Consider the following 20,391-nt stretch of genomic DNA (forward strand, 5'->3'; position numbering starts at 1 on the left):
GGCTGAAGTTGACACCCATCAACAGATATCCATTCCCATCATTGTAAATACAACTAGCATAAGCAGACGACGTCAGAAAATTTGAAACCTGTTTGACATATTTGGACGCCAAATTCTTTCTTGCCGTTTGAATTGTATTTTCTCAAGCCTCTCTTGCATCTCCCTTCCCCCGTTGCAACATCTATTTCCCACTCTGTCAACGGCAGCATCTCTCTGTTCAGTAAACCGCAAGTGGGACCTGCATGCCAGGTAACACCATCTGGCTTCTTTTCCACTGCACAAGCAGGTAGCATGCTTGCGGTTCGTGCACATTATAATGGTGATGTTACTCACTTTGCTTTGCTGAGCTCTGGGCCGATTTATTGTTTAAATGCAAAGTTATGAACCTCAGGCCTCATCACCTAAAATGCCAAAGCATTCAGGGTAAAGTTAGTTTATAAATTCAAAATATTTTGTTTGACATGTCAGTATGAAATAAAGGTTGCTTTACTGCGAATGTGTTCTTTTCAGGACTCTGCACCTCTCACTTCATGATTGAAGTATGCTGCTTTGCACCATTTCCAGCAAAAGAACTGCAGCTGACTCAGCCAGCTACCCATTGGCTTTGTGCATGTTGCAAGCTAAATGGGCAGTGTAGCAGAATATTACCTGTGGGGTCAGTTTCTAATATCGCTGTGAAAAGTGCACACTAACCTAAAATGCTGGGATCAGCACGTATCATCTTCTGTTTTTTCTTCCTCTTCCCAGACTGTACAGATTCAAAATGAGACTGTTGGTTTCTGCTATGATTTGATGGATAGATGGACTGCAGACCCGTTTGACTCTCAGCCCATGCTGAATCCTAAAGCATATAAAACATGCCAAAATCAAATCAAATATGAAAATCTTGTCTAAAATATACAAATTTAAAAATGCTGATTTTAGTCAGTAACTTACAAGTTATTGGTAGTCATCAGCAATAACCCTTTTTGATTTCTTAGATTTTTGCCCCTTTTGAGGGAGTCCAATTTGGATTTTTTGTACTTTTTTTTCCTATTTCAACAAGTTCACTAAATATTTTAACAAATTTCCCCTTCCGTTCTTTTTCTCTTTCTGCAGAAATCAACAAGTGGAAAATTACAGGATTAATGGTACTGAAATATACTGTTCCTTTTAAATCAACGACTGCCAAAATAAATCACATTATGCTGACTGCTGTGAACAGGGGGAAGGAGACACTTTTGACCAAAACTATTTTAACTCATGAAATTATGTTTGTAATTAGAGCAGGGTAGTGTCAATTTTACAATCAACTTTTATTTTGCTTTTATATGCAATAAAACCTTGACAGAAGCTGTTATAATGAAAATTTTTAGTTTTAAAAGGACAAATTCAAGTTACCTCAACTAAAAGTAAGCAGCAAAAAACAAATTTGTATTTATCTAGCGCCTTTCACAACATCGGGATATCCCAAAGCACTTTACAGCCAATTAAGTACTTTTGAAGTGTAATTACTGTCAGAATGTAGGCAACATGACAGCCAATTTGTACACAGCAAACAACGTGATAATTTTAGGGGAACTGGAAGCCAAGGCAGGTCAGCAAGGACAAGGTGCTGGTGAAAGGGACAATCGGCAGAAGATATGGACTATAAGAGTTATGGATAAACTGAAGTTTAAGGAGGGTGAAGGATAGAAGACAGGTCAAGAGTGTAGTGCAACTGTAGAGTCTGGAGAAGGCAAAGACAGGGATGAGGGTTTTACTGACAAATACGCTGAGATAGAGATGGAAGCGCACAACATTAATAAGGTGGAAGTAGGTGGGCTTTGTGATGTTAAGTATGTGGGGTCAGTTGTTCAGGCTGGGATTGAATAGGATGCTGAGATTGTGAACCATCTAGTTATGCCTGGAGACAGTAGCTGGGGAGGTGAACGGTATCTGCAGCAAGGGTACAGAGTTAGGGGCAGGCCATTAATATAATGGCTCACCCTTCCCAAGGGTTACCTGCAGGAAATTGCAGCTCATTCAAGACTGGATACTGGAAAAACATTATGCTAGAACAGATGCAGTGGAGGCGTCAAGAGGTGGTGAACAGGTAAAGGTTTGGGCTCACTTGGGTACCTGTGGAAGCTGACCCTAGATCTACGGCTGGTATCACCAAGGGACACGCAGATGAGGAAGAGCAGGAACATATATACGAACATACAAATTAGGAGAAGGCGGCCATTCGGCCCCTCTAGCCTGTTCTGCTATTCAATAAGATCATTGCTGATCTGTGTATCTCGAATTCCACACTCCCATCTACCCCTGATAACCTTTGATTCCCCTGCCTAACAAGAACCGATGTGCACCCTTAGAATTTTTCAATGATCCTGCCTCCACCACCTTCCGAGGCAGAGAGTTCCAAAGTCGCACAACCCTGAGAAAAAAATTCTCCTCATCTCTGTCCTAAAAGGACGACACCAAATTTTAAAACAGTGCCCCGTGTTCTGGACTCCCTCACAAGTGGAAACATCCTTTCCACATCCACCTTGTCAAGAGCATTCAGGATCTTATAAATTTCAAGTCTCCCCTCACTCTTCTAAATTCCAGTAAAAGCAAGCCCAGTCTGTCCAACCTTTCCTCATAAGACAACTTGGTCATTCCAGGTATCAATCTAGTAAACCTCCTCCAACGCATTCATATCCTTCCTTAAATAAGGAGACCAAAACTGCACACAGTATTTGAGATGTGGTCTCACCAATGCCCTGTATAACTGAAGCATAACGTCCTTCCTTTTATTTTCAATTCCTTTCGTAATAAAAGGTAGCATTCCATTAGCCTTCTTTATTACTTGCTGTACCTGTTTACTAACATTTTGTGACTCATGCACTAGAACACGTAGATCCCTCTGCACCTCGGTATTCTGCAGTTGTTCTTCATTTAAGTAATACTCTGCTTTTTTTATTCTTCCTGCCAAAGTGAACAGCTTCACATTTTCCCACATTATACTCCAACTGCCAGATTTTTTGCCCACTCATCCAACCTATCTATATCGGTCTGCAAGCTCTTTATGTCCTCTTCAAAACATACTTTCCTACCTATCTTTGTGTTATCTGGAGGAAGCACTGAGGGTAGCAAGGGCTCAAAATGTACTCTGGGTGGGGGACTTCAATGTCCATCACCAAGAGTGGCTCAGTAGCACCACTACTGACCGAGCCCTAAAGGACATAGGTGCTAGACTGGGTCTGCGGCAGGTGGTGGGGGAACCAACACGAGGGAAAAACATACTTGACCTCGTCCTCACCAGTCTGCCTGCTGCAGATGCTTCTGTCCATCACTGTATTGGTAGGAGTGACCACCACACAGTCCTTGTGGAGACGAAGTCCCACCTTCACATTGAGGATACCGTCCATCGTGTTGTGTGGCACTATCACCATGCTAAATGGGATAGATTTCGAACAGATCTAGCAATGCAAAACTGGGCATCCATGAGGTGCTGTGGGCCATCAGCAGCAGCAGAATTCTACTCAACCACAATCTGGAACCTCATGGCCTGGCCTATCCCCCACTCTACCATTACCATCAAGCCAGGAGACCAACCCTGGTTCAATGAAGAGTGCAGGAGGGCATGCCAGGAGCAGCACCAGGCATACCTCAAAATTAGGTGTCAACCTGGTGAAGCTACAACACAGGACTATCTGCGTGCCAAACTGCGTAAGCAGCATGCGATAGACAGAGCTAAGCGATCCCATAACCAACGGATCAGATCTAAGCTCTGCAGTCCTGCCACAGCCGTGAATGGTGGTGGACAATTAAACAACTAACTGGAGGTGGCGGCTCCACAAATATCCCCATTCTCAATGATAGGGGAGCCCAGCACATCAGAGTGAAAGATAAGGCTGAAGCATTTGCAACAATCTTCAGCCAGAAGTGCCGAGTTGATAATCCATCTCGGCCTCCTCCTGAAGTCCCCAACATCACAGATGCCAGACTTCAGGCAATTCGATTCACTCTGAGTGATATCAAGAAACGACTGGAGGCACTGGATACTGCAAAAGATACGGGCCCTGACAATATTCCGGCAATAGTACTGAAGACCTGTGCTCCAGAACTTGCCGTGCCCCTAGCCAAGCTGTTCCAGTACAGCTACAACACTGTCATCTACCCTGCAATGTGGAAAATTGCCCGGGCATGTGCTGTACTCAAAAAGCAGGACAAATCCAACCCCGCCAATTACCGTCCCATCAACCTACACTCTATCATCAGTAAAGTGATGGAAGGTGTCATCAACAGTGCCATCAAGCAGCACTTGCTTAGCAATAACCTGCTCAGTGACGCTCAGTTTGGGTTCCGCCAGGGCCACTCAGCTCCTGACCTCATTACAGCCTTGGTTCAAACATGGACAAAAGGGCTGAACTCAAGAGGTGAGGTCAGAGTGACTGCCCTTGACATCAAGGCAGCATTTGACAGAGTATGCCATCAAGCAGCCCTAGCAAAACTGAGGTCAATGGGAATTAGGGGGAAAACCCTCCGTTGGCTGGAGTCATACCTCGCGCAAAGGAAGATGGTTGTGGTTGTTGGAGGTCAACCATCTCAGCTCCAGGACATCACTGCAGGAGTTCCTCAGGGTAGTATCCTACGCCCAACCATCTTCAGCTGCTTCATCAATGACCTTCCTTCAATCATAAGGTCAGAAGTGGGGATGTTTGCAGATGATTGCACAATGTTCAGCACCATTCGTGACTCCTCAGATACTGAAGCAGTCAGTGTAGAAATGCAGCAAGACCTGGACAATATCCAGGCTTGGACTGATAAGTGGCAAGTAACATTCGCGCCACACAAGTGCCAGGCAATGACCATCTACAACAAGAGAGAATCTAACCATCTCCCCTTGACATTCAACAGCATTACCATCGCTGAATCCCCCACTATCAACATCCTAGGGGTTACCATTGACCAGAAATTGAACTGGAGTAGCCATATAAATACCGTGGCTGCAAGAGCAGGTCAGAGGCTAGGAATCCTGAGGCGAATAACTCACCTCCTGACTCCCCAAAGCCTATCCACCATCTACAAGGCACAAGTCAGGAGTGTGGTGGAATACTCTCCACTTGCCTGGATGGGTGCAGCTCCAACAACACTGAAGAAAGCTCGATATCATCCAGGACAAAGCAGCCCGCTTGATTGGCACCCCATCTACAAACATTCACTCCCTCCACCACCGACGCACAGTGGCAGCAGTGTGTACCATCTACAAGATGCACTGCAGCAATGCACCAAGGCTCCTTCGGCAGCACCTTCCAAACCCACGACCTCTACCAACTAGAAGGACAAGGGCAGCAAATACATGGGAACACCACCACCTGCAAGTTCCCCTCCAAGTCACACATCATCCTGACTTGGAACTATATTGCCGTTCCCTCATTGTCGCTGGGTCAAAATCCTGGAACTCCCTTCCTAACAGCACTGCAGGTGTACCTACCCCAAATGGACTGCAGCTGTTCAAGAAGGCAGCTCACCACCACCTTCTCAAGGGCAATTAGGGATGGGCAATAAATGCTGGCCTGGCCAGCATTGCCCACATTCCATGAATGAATAAATATTTTAAAAAGCCACTATGCCATCGCTCCCTTCAGCTAAGTCAATAATACCAATTGTAAAAAGTAGAGGCCGCAGCACAGACCCCTGCGGGACTCCACTCGTCACCAAGGATAGCTCCTTGGATAACTTTACAGGTGACAATGTGGGAACAGGAAGATACCATTGCTGGAGATGCACTGGTGAGAGTCTCACCAAACTGGACGATGGAAGAGGATTGTGTGATCAACCAGATGAAAGGCTGAAGATGATCAATGAAGTATAATTCAGTCAAAGAGAATGTTAGTTGTGTGTGCAAGTGCTCGGTGTGGGGGCAGGGGGTAGGTGGTGTGAGAGGGCGCGTGGGAAAAATGGTGCGTTAAAGAGAGACAGCAAGACCAAGACTTAAATAAAAAGAAAATCACAACAGAGACAAATAAACAGATGGCCTCTATCTTGGCAAAGATGCCCATGAATTCCCAGTTCTTCGTGAAGAGGGAGGAGTTTCAGATTATCATTGGTATCCCATTTAATCCTAGAATTAGTGGGTGGTTTTGACAGACTTTAAAGCCTGGTAACGCTTGATTTGGTCCAGCCCAATCTGGATGATGGATGGTTTTGCCACATACAAGACTGTTAGGACTGGAGGGAGTGAAAGTGGGGCTCAAACCAAGAGGAACTAGCTGACATTTAAAAATTAGGCTTAACTGTATCATGCAATGCATAATTAAAATCCCATCTCAGTTATTTTGCACAATGTGATGCTATGTTCAATTAACAACTAATGCTGTGTTCATGCCTGGTAAGGTGTTAAGTAAGTTGACTGATTAACTTTCAATGAAAAGTAAATTATTCCTAATTAGTCACAATAACCTATACAATTTTAAATGCAATATTTTGTACACCAACCTGCTGCTGCCGTACTTGCTGCTGTTGCTGCTGATTGGCTTTCTGTTTGGCACGTCGGTCTAGAAACTGTTTTGCAAATTCCTTTGTTTCTGGGGTGTCACCAAGGTAGGCTCGGACATAATCATGAACTTCATAAGGAGAGTCAACTTCTTTCAAAAATGAGACAAATGTAGGGACTACAGAAGGGTAAACATCAATACTTCAGTTGATGTTTAGAAGTTGCATGCATGTCTGTACAAATACTGTATCATCAGCTATGCTTTCATTAAAATTCTAAATGGACCTGCAGACTATCTTGATCCTTATTTTATTTTTGGCAGGGAAGCAGGATCTATATTATTTTTAATAAACTTTAAGTTCAACATATTCAACACTAATTTCTTCATTGATACTCGAGAAGCTTATTCAATAGTAAAATTATTTTATGCAGATGTAAAAAACAATTGGCACATAACCATGCTGGACTTCAATCTTTGGACTTGGAATCTGAAAAAAGAGGGACAATATCTAGGTTTGAGCTAAAGGAACAGGAATTACAGTAGTGGTCCAAAACTGTAAAGTAGTTAACAAAGTCTGATCTTTCAGTATACACACATTACTAGAAAGAGTAACAAAATAGCTAAGTTACACTAAACAAATACATGCCTAACTCAAAGGATTCAGGAATGAAGATTACAGGACAGTCTCAGAAAATGATTTAAAGTGCGTTTTGTTGGTAGATAATCACTTACTCCCTGCACTATATCTAGACCATGCATACAATTATTTTTGACTTCAATTGTTTGTGGCTTTTGTGTACAAAGAGAGCATTTGCAGTCCTGGAGCTCAGTTCAGCTCTGGAGGTGCTGAGCATTAATTAAGGCTTGGCGCATTGCACAGAGACGGGCTAAAGTTTACTAGAGTTAACAGAGTCATCAGACAAGAGGAGGAAGTGAAAACAGATCCTGAGAAAATGCTAAATGATTGCCGCTTTGAAGTAACAGACTTGCAAATATTGATGGTGTTATTGCTCATTTGGACAGTAATAGCACTCTTCAACTGCTCCATAGGGAGAAGGGAAGTTGCCTTTAGATGGTGCTTCAGCTATCATTAAACTCTTTTACAATACAAGGTAGCTCACAAGTCTAAAATAAAAGCAAAATACTGCAGATGCTGGAAATCTGAAATAAAAACAAAAAATGCTGGTAATACTCAGCAGGTCTGGCAGCATCTGTGAAGAGAGAAGCAGAGTTAACGCTAACTCTCCACAGATGCTGCCAGACCTGCTGAGTATTTCCAGCGTTTTTTGTTTTTAGCACGTAAGTCTGTCTACTATGGGTGCCACATTTCTGTATTACAAAAAGTTTACTATTGAGTACAAAAGTTAATTGTGCAAACTGTTTACCATCCAAGTTGTTAGCTGTGTTGAGAACATGTAACATCTGTTCACACCACAAGGTAAATCCATCCTGTGTCTTGTTCACACTCTGAAACAACTTCATAAGCTTTTCCTCCTCTTCAGCCTTTTTATTTGGTTTGTTCTGAACTCCATGTGACTTTCTAAAATAGCACCAAATTGTTTTGTATTAAATCTTGCACGAAGAAATCATGTTTTTAGAGTGTATTTTAAACTGTGATTTTCTTCCAGCAGGTGGGGGGGGGGGGGGGGGAGGTGGGGGGAGTTGTTGGGTGGGGGTGGTTTGTCCGATCTGCTGCTGTAACTTCAACAGAAGACTGGAAACATTAACATGGTGCGTTTGTTGTTTCCGTGCAAGTTACGGGGGCTGAGAGCTGTCAATTTTTGGCAAATGAGTTGGGTAAGGTGATTTTAAAAAAGCTTACATTTTGCTGGGACAGGATAGAAGGGAGAGGCAGCAACTAATACTGGAAACGTAATGTACCTTTCAAAGTCTGAAATGTTAAGCTCCCATAGATAACAGCATACAATGCAGAAAAGCAGTTCAAAGTCCATTCTGAAAGAGGTCAGACATCAATATGCAAAACAAATGTCAATGTAACACAGGCAGATCCTAGTCATTTACTTACCCAAAAGCTCAATTACTTGTGATTCTCGTCTAAGTGCTCTAACACAGGTTTGTACTCCACACTGACCAAGGTTGATTAAACTGGCTCATTGTTGTTAATGTTGTTAATCAATTATTTAAGAGATGAGCAAGTGAGATAACGAATTGCATTGAAAATGTAAATACCACACTTTGATATAGGTTGAACAAGACATCAAGAAAAATACATTTTAAACAACTCATAGTTCACCGACTACATATTTTTAATAAAAAAAGTAATGTCTAGTGCCCATGTTTTGTTTTGGGCAAAGGTAAATATAGTGTCAGAGATGCAACAAGTATCAACAGTGCAAGAACTTATGGAAGTCTTCTACCAACTGAAACAGGGCCCTACTGGGCTCCTATTAAAAAATTCTTAGAAGCAAGCAACCCTTGGGCTTGGGTAAACTATTAGGGTGTGTGTGCAGTATTACTGGTGTTGTTGAATGACTTGCAATATTAAGCTAAAACAAAAACGAGCCCTGAAGCCTACCTGTCTTCAGTGACTCCTAATATCAATCCCATAGGTAGCTACTTCTCTACATTAAATTTGGCAAAATGCTCATTTTTTTTGTAGAAGGTAGAGTGGATTTTAAACTGTTTGAAGGCAACTCTACTCAACGAAAGTTTCTTTTTCCCCAGCATATAAACCATGTTACAGTGCAATATCAATTATACCAGGATTTCTTTTGAGATTAAAATAATTTGTTCTCTTACCCAGGGTTGGAATTGTTCTTGTTACTTTTGGAGGTCTGGTTTCTTGCAGGAGGCCCCACTTCTTTAACAGCCTCATCCCAGAAGCCCACATTTGTGTTCTTGTTATCTGGAGCACCCCAGACACTGCTTATGTCTGTTCCCCATTGGTTGGTAGGACTGGTGTTTACTGAGCCCCATACAGAAGTAGTGCTAACTGGTAAACTGGAATGCTAAATAAAACAAGCACAAAACATCAAATAATGTGTTTGCTCTTTTAAATTTGAAAGACCTTTAAAAAAAATCACTGCAAAACACTACATAAGTTGACTAACCAATGCAATCAGCTGCCTATTCTCTTAAACCTCATTAAAGTTAATTGATGCTTGCATTAGGAAAACATCACTCCAATACTGCTAGCTGATTCAAACTAAAAAAATGTGAGCATGGTTCACGAAATCTCAACTCTTCAGACATACAAAATAAGTCAACGTTGGATAATTATCATACAATATCACATGCAAGCAACAGGCCTACTTCCACAAGTATTGCTTATCATGCCACACATGACTTTTTTCTATATAAAAGTCTTGCCTTTTAGTCTGGTAGTTATAACAGGCTGGCAGAGATCAAATACAAACTGGAGGCAAAATGCCTACACACATTAAGTAATCATTGAAGATAGTGCGTCACCATCTTATCAATGGCCAGAATAATTGCTTGTTCAAAACAGCTTGCTTTTCACAACTGTGACCAATTTCAGGATCCATTTGATTAAGAGAGCCGCTGATTAACCCACCCTCTGCCTCCACATTCCTCCCCCCCACCCCCGATGAAACCATCAGGGCAGGAGGACTTCACCTCAACCAGCAAGGAAGTTTTGGCTCAGGTTGGGAGGGATGTTTCATCTCAGCACAGCCCCTCCCTCACTGACAGCAATTTAGAAACCTTAATAATTACAGGGCGAGAGAGGACAGAAATTATGGTGCATGGTAAGCAAGAACCTTTAGCACCACCCCCTCCAAACTCAGGATATCCTCACCACTGGGGAATTATAGAGTCTGGAAGGGGAAAATAATTAGCTCACCACAACTTTCCCCCACTTCCACTGAAGGGAATTTTCAGGGTGGGCAGGGATGGTTTTTATCTAACTTCAAAACATTCCCCTTTGTGGCCTCTATTTCAATTCTTCCAAGGTATATAATCATCCCACTCTTCCTTGGGGAGAGAGAGAGAGACAAAGAGAGAGAGCAGAGAGTTGAGTCTTAGTCTTGGAGTACTTGCATTCATCCCTCAGTGGCAATGTGGGGACAAGAAATGCATAAATTAATACATCCCTTGAACACCCATTAGATTGCCGAACAAAAATTGTTAGAAACCATGCTAACTTAATATTGCAAACAAATACTTGAAATGTTATTAGTCTTCATACCATAAGAGACATGCACACAAACTGAAAGGAAACACTGAATGCAATGCAAAATAAGTTTAGCAAGAATATAATCTGCACTAATGATTTCGTACAGTCCTACAGTTCCTACCCCAGGGAATAGCAGTCACCTTTTTCAGTATAATTGCTTTAAATGAGCTTTCATTCTTTCATACAGGCTACAATTAATACATCTGTTGGTTTTTTTTGAAAAAAAATTCTTTTCACTTCACTGGATTTGAGGTGATTCACATTGAAGGTGATTTTCACAAAAGGCAACTTTAAGGAAAAAAGGTAATTGCAATTTAATTGACCATGCTTAGACTAGCCTACCATCACTTTTAATACTGCTGTTAAAACATTCAAATCTACATGGCATTATTTTTCCATTTATTGAGATCCACACTAACTAGATGAAAATTGAGAGTTGAACTGTGAAAACATTACTGGAATGCAAATTCCTCCTTTGAATCTTTCATCAAATGTGGTTGATTCTTACATGCCCTCGAAATGGCCTAGCAAGCCACTCAGTTCAAGGGCAATTAGGGATGGGCAATAAATGCTGGCCTGACCTGCGACGCCCACATCCCATGAAAGAATTAAAAAACAAAATAAAAAAGGGCCTCAACGAGGGAAGGAACACAAGTTGTAATCACTTTTTATTAGGATTTTTCCATGACAATTTAGAACACATTTTTAATTAACATTTAAACTTTTAGGAGGCAATATGTAATGTCCCTCCATTCCACTGAGCTGCTATGCTTCAATACTAAGAATTAGGCACAATAATTCATTTTCCAATAGAGGTTATTGTCCTGAAACATTAACTCGCCACACATGCTGTCTGACTTAAGTGCTTCCAGCATTTTCTGTTTCTATTTCAGATCTCCAGATCCATAGTATTTTGCTTTTATAATAATCAATTTAGCTGGTTGTTAAAATGAGCCACTATGGACACCATAGTGCTGCAGACATATTTGAGATATTCATCTGCAGCCAACTGGTCATTCAGTTGACATTGGCTAGCAAAGTAATTTTGCTTTTCAACTTGGCAACAGATATATATTAGTTGAACAGCCTATTCTTAAAGGAGCTAGGGCTTAGTACAGCCTAGCGGCAACACATTAACTAACTGAGATCGTAATTATTATTGGGTTAAACAAGGAAACTGTCGCATTCTCTCCAATCTTCTCTCATGCCCTCTGATCTCATCTCCTCCACGAGATCCAGCTCCTGTACCCTAGAGCCACATTTACACTGAATGCTGACCACCAACATTTCTTTTCCTTGCCTCCATTTCTAGCTAGCATTGTAAAGTTCCCTCACCTCAGGTACCGTCCACCTCCCTTTCAAAATAACTATCATCCCATTATTCAAAAAAAATTATTGCCCCAACACTAGAGAATTTACTGAATCTGGGAATATTAGGGGGAAGAGGAGGGTGCTATAGTCCAGAAAGACAGCTGGTGAAGGCTAGAACTGGAGACAATCTTTACACATTTTTATAAGCACTTATTTAGAGTTACACATTGAAGGAAGCACCTCCTAAAACAACCACAGTTTCAATCGGTGTCTATTTACAGGGACACAAGTGAATCCCCAGTTAAGGCCCACACCCTGCATACAATTAAACACAATTAACATATAGTTAACACAGGAACTGGGAAAGGATCTTGAGGTTTGCAATTAATGGGGAGGTGACAATGGGAAAGAAATCCCAGTGATGTTCCAAAGCTGAGGGATCTAAAAGCATTGGGTAGGAGGATGTCCACTGGGTTTGGGTTAATTAATTGTGGACATTCTATGCAGCAGGTCACAGCATCAGAGTCGTAAGGGAGGTGCAACAGGATCTGAGAGTTTTTGAAGTGCATTTCCAAGGTGCAGAAGTAATGGGAGGAGAGAGAAAGGGAGCAGCAGATAGTTTTTCCGAGGTTGGATAGTTTGAAAAATAGTAGCACCACCTATCCTGGAAACGGAACAGGGAGATCTCACAAATACATAAGCAACAGTGCCACCTATCTTGCAGGCCTTAATCAGAAGCAAGAAAAATGAGTAGGTAAGTTTAAATATGACAAGAGGAAGGGACTGTTACTTGATGCAATATGCATGCATATACAAGATTTTTAGTGCATGTATAAACCCTAAATTCGAGTAAGGAATTTAAAATAATCCAAAATTTATATGCCAATTTGTCTAATCAGAAACTTAAGGGACTAAAAGCCAACAAATGCCCAAGACCTGATGGTCTACATCCTAGTGTTCTAAGAGGTAGCTGGAGAGACAGTGGATGTATTGTTTATGATTTTCCAAAAGGCATTTGAAAAGGTACCACACAAAAGGTTAACATGCAAAACAAGGGCTCACGGAGTCAGAAGTAATATATCAGCATGAATGGAGGACTGGTTAATGGACAGGAAGCAGAGAGTAGGGATAAACAAGGCATTTTTACATTGGCAGGCTGTAACTAGGATCATTGCTGGGGTGTCAGCTACTTACAGTCTATATTAATGACTTAGACGAAGAGACAGAGTAATGTATCCAAGTTTGCTAATGAGAAAAAGCTAAGTGGGAACATAAGCTGCAAGGAGGACACAAAGAGGTTGCAAAGAGAAGTAAACAGGCAAAATGAGTGGACACGGAGTGGAAGATGGAGTATAATGTGCAGAAGTGAGGTCATTCACTTTGGTAACAGAAAAACAATTTTTTTTAAAGGCATGAAACTTCTAAATGTTGAGGTCAGAGACTTGAGTGTATTTAAACAAGGAACACAAAGTTAGCATGCAGCAAGCAATTAGAAAGGCAAGTGGCACGTTGGCCACTATTTCAAGGTGGTTGGAGTACAAAAATGAGGAAGTCTTTCTACAGATGTATGGGACTTTGGTGAGACCCCACACCTGGAGTACTGCGAGGGGTCTTGGTCTCCATATTTAAGAAAGGATATACTTGCATTGGAGGCAGTACAGCGATGGTTCACTAGATAGATGCCTAGGATGAGAGAGCAGTCCTATGCTGTGAGGCTGAGTAAACTGAGCCTGTACTCCCTGGGACGTGGAGGAAACAGGTTCAACTGAAGCATTCAAAAGGGAATTAGACAGTTATATGAAAAGGAAGGATGTACAGGGTTATGTGGAGACGGCAGAGGAATGGAACTGAGGCAGTTGCCCTTTCAGAGAGCCGGTGCAGACACGATGGGTCGAATGGCCGCCTTCTGCGCTGTAACGATTCTGAGAGCTTAGAAGAATCTCATTGAAATATTCAAGATGAAAGGGCTGGACAGGGTAGACACTGAGAAGTTGTTTCCCCTGTCTGGGGAATTTAGGACACGGGAGCACAGGCTCAAGATAAGGGTTCAATAATTTAGGACCAAGATGAGGAGAAATTTCTTCACTGAAGGTTGTGAATCTTTGGAATTATCTGCCCCAGAGGGCTGTGGATGCTTCATCGTTGAGTATATTTAAGGCTGAGACACAAATTTTTGGTCTTTCAGGAAATCAAGGGATATGGGGAGCAGGCGGGAAGTCCAGTTGAGACAGATGATCAGTAATGATCATACTGAATGAAGGAGCAGACTAGAGCGGCCGTATGGTCTACTCCTGCTCCTACTTCTCATATTCTTAAGTTTTAAAACCAGTGTAAAGAACACAAACAAACTGCTAAATCCTTTATGGATGCTGCTGTGATATACTATGAGGATACATCTTTGCAGAATGTGGCCCTTAATTCCCATGTCAGCTGTTCCCAGGACAGTGAAACACTTCTTTTTAAAAACATTTTTTCTTTCAGCTCTCTACTCTGCATATTACTACACTGGAATGGACCACCTGTTGGGGTAGAAGGGCACTTACTCCCCCTACAATTGCTTCCACCAAGCTATTCTTCTCACAAGACTTACCTGGTTCCTCTCTACTCCTATTCTCTTAGTTGATGGTTCCTCTCTTTTCATTGCTGTGGTGTTCTTGAATGATGACTCCTCATGACTGCCAGACAGATTAAGCTTCACTGCTGCTGACTTTTTTTTTTGAAGGTGAGGGGAGAGGAAAGATGTAAAAGATAGTCATGTCATCAGAAAGACATAGAAGGCAATACTTTATTTTAAACAATTATGCTTTAGGGCCTATATTCTCTGGACTTTAAAAGAATGAGATGCGATCTCATTGAAATATACACGATTCTGAAGGGGCTGGATAGGGTAGACACAAATTGTTTCTGCTGATTGAGGAATCTAAAACATGGGGCACACACTCAGGATAAGGGGCCGATCATTTAGGACTGAAATGAGGAGAAAGTACTTCACTCAAAAGGTTGTGATTCTTTGGAATTCTCTACCCAAGAGGGTTGTGGATGCTCCATCATTGAATACATTTAAGGCTGGGATAGACAGATTTTTAGTCTTTCAGGAAATCAAGGAATATGGCGAGCAGGTAGAAAAGTGGAGTTGAAGCCAAAGATCAGCCATGATCGTACTGAATGGCGAAACAGTCTCAATGGGCCATTTGGTTTATTCCTGCTCCTATTTCTTGTGCAAGAGTCCTGATTCACATTGAATACTACAAACTGGGCAAAAATAATAGGATAGAATTTCAATGGCATGCTCTCAATCTCCTGCTGTAATTTTAGCAGAAACCATAGATAAACAACTGCATACACTGTTTTCACCCAAGTTACAGCATGTGATCGAAGAACCCCACTCCTAGAAATTCTAGGCAAATTATTTTAAATGAATTTAGTACTAGGAACATCTTATTTACTGCATTTAACAGGAACCATTAAAATAAATTTAAAACATTTTGCTTTCCCCGATTGTGTTGTGGATAAGGAAGAGGGGACATGGTTAAAATCATTTCACTTGTCAGAAAGACATATATAACATTCATTCCTTATCAGACTTGAGTTAGGTTGGAAACACCGTGAAGGTTTTTCACAGCTCAAAGCCCATCAATCTTCCCACACTTCATTGTAGCAACTATACTAGTAACAGTTGCAACTCCAGTAAAATAATGAAAGCACACTTGACTGTTAAAGGCATTAAATTTAGTGAGGAATATTTAGATTAATGATTGAAGGCTATCTTTTTGAAACATATTAGGAGCTTGTCAAGAAACTATGGATTTCAATTTTCTATCGTCACAAGTTCTCTTCCCCATCACAATATTTAACAGTGACAAACATTTGACTAGCTTTCAAAATACACTGTTTGAGGATGATAGTAACCAAGGAAGGAGAGTCAAAGCAGTGTGAAAACACTTAAGCAACATAAACTCAAAAATCCATTGGGTACATGAATGGTACAAAATTATAGACGTTTACAGCTCAGACACACACAATCTGGCTCTCTGAAAGACATAATTAGCCACATTTCATTGACATTTTAATTGCTTCTTTTCCAAATATCAAACACTTTTTTTTTGAAGTGATCATCAATTTGGATTAGATTACTTCTGGTAGAGCAGTGCGTCCAAAAACCCTTTGTGATTAATAAAAAGATTTAAAATCATTCTTTTGACTATTGACCCCCAATTATAATTACTTGGGTAAATTATGGAGCAAGAGATAGCTTAACCACTAAGAAAAGAACTAATGCAAGTAGCTATAGGTGGACTTCTGTACTTTAGGAGTATCATACAATGCATATACAACATTGGCTTAAAAGAATATTTGTGTTCTACCCCTTGGTTAGAAAAGGTCGACATTCTGAAGTATGTGAAGGAGAAAGAATGTCTTTTCTCATAGGGAAAATCTTGTCACTCAGATTATAAATCAGTTATTTATTTTGCATTTCGCAATCCAGTGGCCCTGGCAGAATCCAGAGGGTCACTGAGCAGGTTATTGCTAAGCAAGTGCCGCTTGATAGCACTGTCGATGACACCTCCAACTTTTTACTGATGATTGAGAGTGGACTGATGGGGTGGTAATTGGCCAGGTTGGACTTGTCATGCTTTTTGTGTACAGGTCATACCTGGGCAACTTTCCACAGATGCCAGTATTGTAGATATACTGGAACAGCTTGGTTAGGGGCACGGCAAGTTCTAGAGCACAGGTCTTCAGTACTATTGCCGGAATGCTATCAGGGCAGTCAGAATATTGTCAGCCTTTGCAGTATCCAGTGCCTCCAGTCGTTTCTTGATATCACGCGGAGTGAATCGAATTGGCATCTGTGATGCTGGGGACTTCAGGAGGAGGTCGAGATGGATCATCAACTCGGCACTTCTGGCTGAAGACTGTTGCAAATGCTTCAGCCTTATCCTTTGCACTGATGTGCTGGGCTCCCCCATCATTAACGATGGGGATATTTGTGCAGCCACCTCTTCCAGTTAGTTGTTTAATTGGCCACCACCATTCGCGGCTGGACATGGCAGGGCTTAGATCTGATCAGTTGGTTATGGGATCACTTAGCTCTATCGCATGCTGCTTACGCAGTTTGGCACGCAAGTAGTCCTGGGTTGTGGCTTCACCAGGTTGACACCTCATTTTGAGGTATGCCTGGTGCTGCTCCTGAAATGCCCTCCTGCACTCTTCAGTGAACCAGGGTTAGTCTCCTGGCTTTAGGGTAATGGTAGAGTGGTGGATAGGCCGTGCAAGGAGGTACAGATTGTGGTTGAGTACAATTCTGCTGCTGCTGATGGCCCACAGCGCCTCATGGATGCTCAGTTTTGCATTGTTATATCTGTTCAAAATCAATCCCATTTAGCACGGTGGTAGTGCCACACATGATGGAGGGTATCCTCAATGTGAAGGCGGGACTTCGTCTCCACAAGGACTGTGCGGTGGTCACTCCTAACAATATTGTCATGGAAAGATGCATCTGCGGCAGGCAGATTGGTGAGGACGAGGTTAAGTATGTTTTTCCCTCGTAAGTTCCGTCACCACCAGTCGCATACCCAGTCTAGCAGCTATGTCCTTTAGGACTCAGCCAGCTCAGTCAGTAGTGCTGCTACCGAGCCACTATTGGTGATGGGCATTGAAGTGCCCAACCCAGAGTACATTCTGCACCCTTGCCACCCTCAGTGTTTCCTCCAAGTGCTATTCAACATGGAGCATGGGTTCATCAGCTGAGGGCGGGGGGGGGGGGGGGGTGGCAGTAGGTGGTAATCAGCAGGAGGTTTCCTTGCCCATGTTTGACCTGATGCCATGAGACTTCATGTGGTCTGGCGTCCATGTTGAGGACTCCCAGGGCAACTCAGTCCCAACTGTATACCACTGTGCCGCCGCCTCCGTTGGTTCTGTCCTGCCAGTGGGACAGGATGTACCCGAGGATGGTGATGGCTGTGTCTGGGACATTTTAAGGTATGATTCAGTGAATATGACTATGTCAGGCTGTTGCTTGACTAGTCTGTGGGACAGCTCCCCCAACTTTAGCACAAGCCCCCAGATGTTAGTAAGGAGGGCTTCGCAGGGTCGACATGGCTGGGTTTGCCGTCATCATTTCTGATGCCTAGGTCGATGCCGGGTGGTCCATCCGGTTTCATTCTTTATTGACTTCGCAGCAGTTAGATACAACTGAGTGGCTTGCTAGGAGTTAACTGCACTGCTGTGGGTCTGGAGTCACATGTAGGCCAGACCAGGTAAGGACAGCAGACTTCCTTCCCTAAAGGACATCTGTGAACCAGATGGGTTTTTACAACAATCGTTTCATGGCCATTAGTAGCTTTTAATTCCAGATTTATTAATTGAATTCAAATTCCACCTTCTGTTGTGGTGTGCTTCGAACCCATGTCCCCAGAGCAATACCCTGGGTCTCTGGGTTACTAGTCCAGTGACAATATGCCATCACCTCCCCCTGGATGACTGAATTGGTTAAGTGTGGCAAAATGGTGGGGACAATTGTCTGATTTAAATTACTCAAAAGCACCAGATTTGAATGAAAGTTTTAGAAAAGCTGTCAGGTGAATTAGAAGAATACATCAGCGTTGATTCTGTAGATGAAGATGATGCTATAAGTCTATACCCGCCAGAGTTTCTACAATGGCACAAACTTAAGAGTTAAGGAAGGAGTGGTTATAATGTTGCTCCAAAACTTAAATCCTAAACAAGGACTTTATATTGGAATAAGATTGGTAGTTAGGAAGCTGTTTTGTTCCATGATAGATGCCAAAATTAAAACAAGCAGATTTCGAGGACAAAGCATCTATTTTCCATATATTCAACCCATCAAACGTGATTCTGTCTTTTCAACTCAGGAGAAAACAGTTCCCAATTCGACTTTCATAATCCCAGTAAAGGCCGGCTATCCGACCCAAACCTGACGGGATCCGACATGTGGTGGGTTCGGGTCGGATTGCACTTCCGTTCCAGCATTCGGGCTTGCATCGGACACGTTCTATCACCACCTCCGGTAAGTGGCTCCAATGTTAATGTACTTTTTGGACTTGAAAGGTGGTTTTGTTAGTTATTTTAAGCTTGTGCATACAAGCAACAAAGTGTAAAACGGAAGGTAGGTTAACTGATGGTCAGGTCGGGTCGGGTGTTGGAAAAAAATGGAAGGACTCGGGCCGGGTCGGGCTCGGATGTGGTTCTATCGGGCTCGGGTAGGGGTTAATTTGCAGACCCGAGCCGGCCTTTAATTTCTGGGCCTGTTTTGACACATGAACAGCTTTATGTAGCTTTTTCCGGAGTCAGAAGTTTTGATTCTGTTAAAGCCTTTGGTGAAAAAATAACTAGAAATCCTGTATTTAAATAAGTGCTGTTGCACTAAAGGTATTAATTTGTTTATAAATGTTTTGTGGGCCTCTACTGGTACTGTTATAAACGTTCAAAGTGATTATGTTCTAACCATGTTAGAAATATTGCATACAGTACGTTGAAAGCTCAGACTTATTTTTCATTTCCAGTGAAGATTGGAGGCAATTCAATGAGAGTTCAATTTTTTCAAACATCATTACATTTTTTTTTAAGTATTCAAACCTTCTAACCAATGGCTGAGATTTGGACAAAACTAAAATCTGAAATATTTTGTGACCTTATTCTAACCGGATATTCAGTTAAAGTTTAAAAAAGTCAGCTTGCAACAGCTAGCATTAAAAGAAATGCACTACACACCAATTATGTGTTCAGAATACTTACTGCTCTTGTCTGTGTCTTGTTCTCCTGCTGTTTCTGCATCTGACTGAATTCCTCTTGCTGGATCTCCAAAAGTGACTTGGTAGTGACGGAAGCTTTGGGAATATTACCCCACCCTGCCAGTTTTTGCTGTTGGTTTTGCTGTTGCAAGACTTTCATCAATTCCTGCTTCTGCCGTCGTTGCTATTGGAAAAGAAAAATGCATTACTAAAAGGTGGCTAAAATATTTAAAGTATAATTGCAAGTTTGTGTTCATTTGGAAGGAGACAGTGTTGCTGAGTGAATTATTTTTCTGCTGGGTATTCTGCATTTGCATCAAGCATTCCTAAAATCAAGTGCAGAGTGGTCAGATGTCAAGTAACCTCCAGACTGCTCCTACACATTTTAACCTTGACCAAATGATGCCTAGTACAGGTAAATTCACATAGTACAGCAGTAACTATTTCAGTTCCCACTGTCAATTATTCATGCATTTGTGAGCAGTGCAAGGGCAAATGAATGTTGAACCAAGTTATAGTTTACAAAAAGTGTGGAGAATAAAAAGCTAGCAAGGAGGGCAAGGGAGAAATTAAAAGTTGACAAAACATGGATAAAGTCTTTAGTTGCAGTGGGGATAAAGTAGAAGCAGAAGCAGGCAGTGTTATGGAGGTGGAAAAAATGGTCTTGATGAATAGGATGTTGAATTTGAAGCTCAATACTGGGCTGAATAGGATGCCAAAGTTT

General features: G+C 41.9%; 1 protein-coding gene across 4 annotated transcripts in view; it reads right to left on the minus strand.

The window, feature by feature from the left end:
* The window catches only part of gigyf2 (GRB10 interacting GYF protein 2), a 146,133-nt gene that overhangs the window by 2,016 nt on the left and 123,726 nt on the right, over positions 1–20,391 (minus strand). For 3 of the 4 annotated variants that reach the window (XM_068042064.1, XM_068042063.1, XM_068042065.1), the window contains 6 exons: positions 19,672–19,851; positions 14,504–14,620; positions 9,207–9,415; positions 7,832–7,986; positions 6,448–6,623; positions 694–841 (listed from right to left, as the gene is read on the minus strand). In XM_068042064.1, coding sequence (XP_067898165.1) covers positions 694–841; positions 6,448–6,623; positions 7,832–7,986; positions 9,207–9,415; positions 14,504–14,620; positions 19,672–19,851 — 985 coding nt within the window. Of the gene's footprint in view, positions 1–693; positions 842–936; positions 1,093–6,447; positions 6,624–7,831; positions 7,987–9,206; positions 9,416–14,503; positions 14,621–19,671; positions 19,852–20,391 lie in introns of those variants that run through there. The other variant, XR_010975956.1, reaches the window with a different exon arrangement.

The sequence above is a fragment of the Heterodontus francisci genome, chromosome 11 (assembly GCF_036365525.1).
Source record: "Heterodontus francisci isolate sHetFra1 chromosome 11, sHetFra1.hap1, whole genome shotgun sequence".
In the NCBI taxonomy this organism is placed as follows: Eukaryota; Metazoa; Chordata; class Chondrichthyes; order Heterodontiformes; family Heterodontidae; genus Heterodontus; species Heterodontus francisci.